An 8,998-nucleotide genomic window follows, 5' to 3' on the forward strand; every position below is an offset into this window, starting at 1 on the left:
GGTTTGTAAACTAGCTGTGTTTTCTTCGGAACAAAGCTTTTGTGTTCTAACGTAGTTGGATGTAATTTTTAATTCGAATATACATACTTACTAAAATTACTTACTAGAAGGATTTAGGTAATCTGCTGAACTGCTTTGGGCGCATTATTTTGTCTCATTATTTGTGTATTTTGTATAAATACATTTTATTTTTATGCACGTTTGTAGGTTTTTTCTAAAGATTCACAAAAATCTGTCGAATGACATCCTAATTGATTCAGCTTTTTATTCAATGACTATAAAGTATAGAAAACATAAAATTTGGTTGTAACGCACTTTGGAAAATATTGTATAACTAACCATCAGTAAACATGACCTCGTCAACATTGCTTAACATTGAGCTCACAATTTGGTAGCGCTCGTGTTTGCTGTAAATCACTATCTTCTAATTACTATTCGTCTATCGATAAAGAGTTTTTATTGCTGTTCGCGTCGCGGCAAACCACGCTGTTATCACGATAACAAATAATAATGTTGACATTGTACTTATTTCGTGAATTATTAACACTTCACTACACTCCATGTTTTTTTTATTATTCTCATATTGATAACGTTTAAGCTGCCTGAATTCGGACAGATTTGCGATAAGCAAGATATTCGTTATATGTGCAACATTTTATCCTAAAATGCTGAGCCGATAATCGTGATGCTTTGCGAGATTAAACGTGTTTTCGATGTGACGTCACGTGTCTATAAATTATTTTTATCATGCATTTACCATAGATAAAAAAATATTTCGACATTTTATTGCATTAATATTTCAGTTTTATTGCGACATATTATTTTAAAATGTCATGTTTATTACTTTAAAATGTAGGTGAAGTACATTTCATTTATTATTTATTTCATGTCATTCACACACGACTGATAAAAAAATCGAATGAAAGTTTTTTTTTAAATAACTTTTAATTTAAATTAATACACAAACAACTAAGCTATTCAAAAGCTAAAATTCTAATAAAAAAAAACATTTACGATAGTTAAAACATATACATAAACAATCAATACAAAAAAGTACCTATATAAAGAAAAACATAGCAACAAACACCAATTTACTTCGGTCTCACCCAAAATACTGGCCAATATTAAATAAATCAACATTATTGGATTTCCTGACCGGTTCCGAGGCCGTGTTTAGACCTATCAATACTGTGTACAAATAATGTACACGTCACATCGTATTTTTGCTTCAATTTTGTATTTATGAAACAAGCAGAAAAGTTTTTGTTGTAATAAGATATGAAATGAATTTCATTTTTTATTGCTTTTGAACCGCAAACTTGTCTTTTTTTGTGGAACTATTAGTAGATACTAATAGTTCCATAAAATAATCCATATTGTAACTATTTCAATGCACTAATAGAAAATAACATTCTTCAGGCAACTGTCTATTAACTCGTATAGTGTGCTCCAAAGTAAGTCTTACGGATTTTTTAAATACCTTACACGAAAGACACACATTATTATTCTGAAGTCGACAACCGGCTAGCTATCTAGAAATTTCGCACGAAAATCTGATCAGCCCCTCTAGCGGGCTCCGTAGAAACTATATTGGCAGTACATTTTATATGTCAAACTCTCGATACTCGACAGTACCGACTGTAGAGAATTGCGCTACTGTATCTGTGTACAAGTGAATAACACTGTACCGACAAAAAGTTCTCGTTGATTAAAAATCAATGACACAGAATATGACCAAGGTACTGTTACTAAAAAAATCCTCTGACCAACCAAGCTAGGGCTGCTAAAAACGTCATATTCTTAAACAATGATTCAATATTTATTTCCTTTCCAGATGTGGCTGAGCAAGGTCCAGGTCTTGCCTTCGTCACATACCCAGAAGCCCTCCTTCAGATGCCTGTCTCCCGGCTCTGGTCTATCATGTTCTTCTTCATGCTGTTCATCCTCGGTCTGGGAAGTCAGTTCGCTGGTATTGAAGCCATCAACACAGCTATTGTAGACAGGTGGCCACGGCTCAGGAAGAATTACTGGAGGGTATGTTGCAATGCCTTTTTATGTTATGTTTAACTGGATAAATGGATGAGTCATTGAAACTTAAAGTTATATTTCTAATAGAACTGGAAACTTCTTTTTAAAAAGTAAGTAATAAATCAAAGAATTCAACTTTTAAATAAATTTTTGTCCGGGTATTAAAAGTACCATTTTATTTACCATTACCGTGTGAATTCTGATATTTTTACATCAGTGAGTTGTATACAATTTAGGGCAGTTGTAGTTATGCGCGTACATCCATTTAGGTGATTAATTTTTATTAATATAGATAGATAACCAGAACAAAAGCAGACATAATAATATCAATAACATCACGTTCGTCATCCAGTACTTTCATATTACTAAGTCTACTCCCACGTAAAGGTCTGCTATGATGCACAATAAAAGCGTTTACGACTAAATCGTCACCTGAAACCGCTATCCGTTTTATTGTGTGAGATCAATACCGATTTATGAGCTGTCGATGGTGAAGGTATTAAACCACTGGAGCAATATTGAAGATCATAATACTTTGTGATAATCTACTTTTGATATCTCCATGTTTGACTGTTCGTACTTGTGATAAATTATCGTGCTTGTCCTTATTTTTCGTTAGCATGGGCCCAACTAGCTTTTTTGTGTATACATGCAGCAAAGCCCCAAATTTGTATTTACATAATAATAGTGAAAGTCTTTACCGAAATAGATATTCAAAAATTTTGATCAATGACAAGAATTTTCTAACAGAAGCTTCTGTATGAGACTTTGGACATCGTCTTGTTATTTCTGCCAGGACTATCGTAGGGACTTGTAGCTAGCTTACAAATTTTAAAAAAATACAATACGTTACTTATAAGTGCTAGCACTAGTTCGTTACAAGACCATCTATGAATGTATTACCAACTTTAAAAATGAAATACAGAATCAAGACGTAAAAGAACAGTACCGCGATTCTGTACAACTATCGACTACCGACAACCGGCTAGCTATCGACATTTGACATTTAGAATGTACTGCCAAAATGTTTCCTACGACACCTATCAGAGGCGCTGATCAGATTTTCATACAGAATTTCTCGATGACAGTTCGGTTTTCGGTAGTCGATAGTAGTAGAGAATCGAGGTACAGCTGTTTCATTGTTCTAAGAGTTGATTACTTTCGTACGTTGATTATAAAATGAAAACGTTTTATACGTTCATATCAATCTCATAGTAATAGTTGCGTAACAATCAAGATTTCTTTGATTGTGTATGGAGTACGTGCGTAACGCACGTGGCAGTGTTTTATCTAATATTATGTTTGTAGGTACTATTTGTAATAATGAACATATTAAGATTTTAATCAGTCAACGACACCGGATTATGTCGACGCCACTGGAAAAGATATGAGACGTAAATTAATGATGCATGAGCATTTCATTTTTCTGTTACCATATACAAAAAAATAGCATCACATTATATAATTATGCTATTTAAGAAAATTGGATTTGTGAAGAGCTTTTTTATTTATCAAATGGAAAAAAGCTTTCAATTTAAAAATTCAATAATTGTATATTATTCAACGCCAGTATTTTGTTGTATATTTTGTTGTACTCTGTTTCTCTCATAATTTTGACCTAAAATGATTTGGTTTCAGTACGACTACAAGTTTATGATTTCATAATAATAACCAATTTATATGGGTTATTATTATGAAATGATAATAACTCATATAATTATGAGATTGACATTGCCCCATTGACATATTATTATGTAAGAACTAAAAAGTATGTATATAGTGAAACTAAAAAGACTTGCAGAAGATTCAAAAATGTCATAACCATCTTGAAGAACTTGAGACTCAAAGACTTGTTAAGAAACGTCAATATTTGATGTACAGTTAAATTAATGTTTTATTGTTATTTTCCAGGTGACCGCAACCACGTGTTTCGCGTGTTTCATCCTCGGTATACCGATGTGCTTCAGCGGCGGAGTGTACTTGTTTACACTTCTCGATTGGAACACTGCCTCGTGGGCCATTCTACTGATTGGTATGGCTGAGGTGAGAATATTTGAGTTATTTTGCTGGTAAATCTTTTGTTTTAAAGCGATTTTTGTTATGACGAATGTATACATTTCAGATAATTATTATATACTAGCTGACCCGCGCAACTTCGCTTGCGTCACATAAGAGAGAATGGGCCGTAATTTTCCCCGTTTTTGTAACCTTTTTTTATTTACCGGTACTCTGCTCATATTAGTCGTATTGTAATGATATATTCATTTTCATTCAAATCGGACCTGTGGTTCTTGAGATGAGCGCGTTCAAACAAACAAACAAACAAACTCTTCAGCTTTATAATATATGTATAGATTATGTTTTTACATATTTCGAAGATAAATAGTACGAGGTATTAGAAACAACTAGCAGCACAAGCCTATAAGTCGCTACTGTAAGCATTGAGAGTTAGACATATAAATTGTATTGCAAAAATAATTCTTATGACGACCGCTACGGGCTTCAAATTTTGCTCCTTTTATTAACAGTTGACACAAAATACATGGAAATCCAAAAATTGAAATTCTGATTTCCTGCTAATGCCCACTGCTGATTAATTACTTTAAATCAGTATGTAACACTGTACGCATGCTTAATAGGCAGCAGCAAATTAGTCACTTTCGTGGAATTGAAATAGCACCTATTTGTTTGTTTAATCTAAATTAAATTAACTCCAACTCAAAATTAGTTATAATTTGAAATAGCAAATGTCAAATTATTTTGATGCAGATTTACTTATTTATGTAAAAAGATTTTGATGTATATTCCATAGTATTATTATACCAGCATTATCTTTTTTATTATTTTTGACCATAAATGGCAAGATTTGAAACCTTTGAAATATTTTGAAATAAACCTACATATGCATTTTCTTAATGCCTTTGACTAAAATACTTTATTATTATACAAAAAACACATTTATCTTTGTTTTTTCTTACCTATTAACGGGATTTAATTAAAGGTGATTCTATCCCCATGTAAAAACAAGTTTCAATTAGGCAAGAAAGTGCGGTGGCCGGCCCACTCATTAATTACATAATTATGTTAAACCAATTTCAGTGGCGTACGTAATTTCGTTGAATTATACAATCCTATATAATTTTATGATAACAAAGGCACGTTTCAATCATCAAATCGTGTAAAAAATATTTGAACTGAGTTTTTAAAGACTTGAAACAATGATATATGTAGGTGCTTAAAGTTTTGTAAGAAGAAATAGTGGAGGAGATTATTTTATGAATTGTTATGTTATTAAGACTTCTATGACAATGTAAAATAGCCTTATTGACCCTAGCTGTTTTATTTTGGCATATGTATAATGTTTATAAACAAATAGATAGTTTTATGTTCTAGCTTAAGATACTGGCAAAATGTAACATAAATAGAGTCTATTAATACTGTCGTAACGCTTACTTATCAAAATTGATAACTTTGACAGGCACCATCGATACACAGTATCAAATTCATATCGACAATACGTCAAACCATTGACAAGATTGACGTTTCATCGACAGGATATCGATATTCGAAAGGGGGACATTGAGCCTTAACATAACGGCTATAGTTATTTTGATTTACACAAGACCAAAACCTTAGAAATACATTTTTTTGTACAAAAATTGTGTGTTCTCTAGACCAAAACAAGTAATAATAATATATATTTTTCAGTACAAAAGTGGTCTGATATTTAAGAAACATCTTTCTAATATAGCTTGTATCTTTGTCTACAGAGTATTGCAGTTGCTTGGAGTTACGGCATCAACCGCGCTATGAAAGACTTGGCGACTATGGGGATGAAACTCAATGTATTACAGCGAATCTATTGGAAGTCTGTGTGGGTTGCCATCGTGCCTTGTGGCAGTTTTGTAAGTATCTACCTCAATTATTATGCATATTTTGTTGTTAGTTGTAGGCTTAATAGTAACGTCTTTACCCTTTACGTAACTTTGTGGAAGATACTCCCTATACTTAATTAAAATTATGGAAGAAAATAGGTCAGCAAAGTTAGAAACGACAATTTCATTCTAAGAACCTCTCAAGATCCTCCAGTTAACTAATCAAAATTAAAGAATGTATATATTTTTAAACATTTTTGATAATTTCTGTTTAAAATAATTCAAACAAATATTATCTTATGTTCAAACAAATTATTATAAATAACTCATTTTCTTATTATCCTGCTCCAAAAGTAAGTTCCGTCCGTTTATCAATAAGGCAAGTTCCGATACGAAACAAAGTTAATCATTTGATATCGTAATCTTAACGATTATCTGTAATTAATCTTATTGATTAATGATCTGAACTAAACACGTGAACACGAAATGTTCAAATATTTATTATCAGTCGATCGGCCAGTTATTTTACTAAATATGCTTCTCTTGAGGCCATGTTTACTATATACAAGTTTATTCGATAATTTTCGTGATTTGGCTGATAATGTATAAATATAGATATAAAATTTATATGGTGGTGGTAATATCTCTCTCCTGCCATTATATCAGAGAGATTCAAGGCTCAGTCCGTTCTCAGTTTTTGAGTAATTTTAGAGCTGATCAAGCGACCTCTCTACGAAGCACTTTACACAGCTAAAACAAGTGATAGCCACACAAAACCTCGAAAAGTCATTGGTGTCTTAAGTTTAAGTCCTCGACTGCCTGCGTAGAAGACGATATTTGATGTTACACTGCGGCCGTTTTTACACTGACTACTACGGTATAAATTCTAATACATTGTTTTTAATTTTAATACTTCGTCTTTATTTCAGGCTATCCTAGTCTTCATCTTATATGAATGGACACCGCCAGCGTACGGCAGTTACGAGTTCCCGGTGTTCGCCAACGTGCTCGGTTGGTTAGTCGGCGCGTCCACGCTTGTTCTGTTCCCAGTGGGTGTGGCCTGGGCTTTGTATCATGGATATGTAAGTATTGTAACTGATAATTATTAACTACTAGATGGAAAGCTATAGGTTTAAGTAAGTGACGCGCCAACGATGATGATGATGATATAATATATAATAAAATTGATAATTACCTAAGTATTTCTCAAACATAACCGTGGCACCTAGAAAAACTAAGTTTATGACTAAACTAACTAAACTAAAAACTAACTCCGCTACTGTAAACCTTTCTCTTATAATGACAATTTACTCCTTAAGTTTTTAATCTCACAAAAATTTAATTATGAAAATCTTTAACCAGTTTGTGATTTGAAACCATCAGCCAGTTAACTAATAAAGCCAGGCACTAGCCTTAAGTGCAGCAACTTATCGCATTGTTTTCCTTCTACAGAGAGGCAAAGAACTATTCACACCGACTCAAGCCTGGAGCCCAGCAGACAAAAGCTTGCGCGCGCCTCGATCCGACTCAATAGTGACCACCGACTCAGCACCGCCTCACGGACCGTACGACAACATGGGCTTCATAATGTCCTAAATAAAACTCTATACGCCATAGTCACCGTAACGCCTAAACAATATACAAGGACACAGTTTAATCATTCAGTTGGGTTTGTTGGCTCAATCCAATTGACTTTTGAGCGTTCTTAGGCTCAGAGCGATTTCCTACAACTATCGACTATCGAGTAACTTTTTATACGAAATTGATGACCTCTAGCGGATTCCGCGGGAACTATTTTTCAAGTAATTTTATTTCAAATGTTTGGTACTCGATAGTATCGAATGTAGATAATCGCGTTTCAGTACTGGGCAATTAATTCACCTGAGAAGCCGACATATTGTGTTGGCAAGTCTTCTCAATAAATGAGTTTTAAAAAATATATTGTCAACTAAGACTTTTTTGGTGCTTGTCACTTTTTAGTTTCAAGTATGAATCCAAGAAGTCATTTGAGGCTTTGTGGGACTTCATTTTATCCTCTAAGTTAATGGCTCGCATAGATTCTTTTGTGCCAAATAAATAAAGAAATTACCTACATTCTTTGAAATAACCTTCATAATAAAAAAATATTTTGAGCAAAAATGCAAAAATCTTCATATAATTTTTGTACATGTTGAATAATAAAGTGTACAATTTGATGCCTAAGTAAATAATCTATTGTTGTATTGTTTTACACGTGTTGAAAATGTACCTGTTTAATATATTATAAGTGTTTTGTACAATATATTTAACTTGTTGTTGTTTAAATGTTGGAGCCGATAGGAAATAAAATGTTTATTTAAATAATATATTTATAATTACTCACTAAAAACACATCTCCCTTTTCAATTCATAGTGTAAAATCTTGACTATACATATTATTATAATATTCTTATTATACAAACATACAAAAATACGTTAAATTGCTATGAGACATTACACTCATTTTTAAATTTTATTTTGTTTATTTGAAATACATACCAACGTAAATATTCTACATTTTTCTCAATGCGCTTACAAATTATTTTTTACCCTTGAAAAAGGAATACTTTAATGTCATACAGACAGAATAATTAAATATAGAACTTCATTATTATTACACCTATAACTTCAATATTACAGAAATTCTTTTTTATGTAACCTGAAGTAACTCATACACACATGGATACGTAATACATACATGGAAATATAAGTACATAATGTCCGACCTTTTAATACATTATTATATCAAGTACACATCAATACTGCAATCAAAAACACACAAGCCAAACACACTTCACAAATTGACCCAACGTCTCCTACTAATAAACTTTCCTCCCCTGAGCTTAAAGCAAGTTTACAAGACAACAATACGTACTCAGTCGCACGTCGCGCAACTTATCACAGTATTGATACACTACACGAAAAATCACTCAAACATTGGAACTAAGAAGTTTACAAAGAACTACAGTCTGAACGCGTTAGCATGGCAGAAGAATACAGTGCAAGTTCAGCACAGTGTGCAGTGATGTAACATGGTCGCCTCATCATAATAACCGCTCCGCCCGCGTCTGGTTGGC

General features: G+C 32.8%; 1 protein-coding gene across 1 annotated transcript in view; it reads left to right on the forward strand.

The window, feature by feature from the left end:
* Positions 1 to 8,233, forward strand: part of LOC142973746 (sodium- and chloride-dependent glycine transporter 1-like) — a 28,404-nt gene extending 20,171 nt beyond the window's left edge. The window contains exons 8-12 of the mRNA XM_076115734.1: positions 1,835 to 2,034; positions 3,940 to 4,071; positions 5,799 to 5,933; positions 6,833 to 6,985; positions 7,356 to 8,233. Coding sequence (XP_075971849.1) covers positions 1,835 to 2,034; positions 3,940 to 4,071; positions 5,799 to 5,933; positions 6,833 to 6,985; positions 7,356 to 7,499 — 764 coding nt within the window. The 3' untranslated portion in view covers positions 7,500 to 8,233. The remainder of the gene's footprint in view (positions 1 to 1,834; positions 2,035 to 3,939; positions 4,072 to 5,798; positions 5,934 to 6,832; positions 6,986 to 7,355) is intronic.
* Positions 8,234 to 8,998: the final 765 nt, after the last annotated feature.

Source organism: Anticarsia gemmatalis, chromosome 6 (genome assembly GCF_050436995.1).
Source record: "Anticarsia gemmatalis isolate Benzon Research Colony breed Stoneville strain chromosome 6, ilAntGemm2 primary, whole genome shotgun sequence".
Lineage (NCBI taxonomy): Eukaryota > Metazoa > Arthropoda > Insecta > Lepidoptera > Erebidae > Anticarsia > Anticarsia gemmatalis.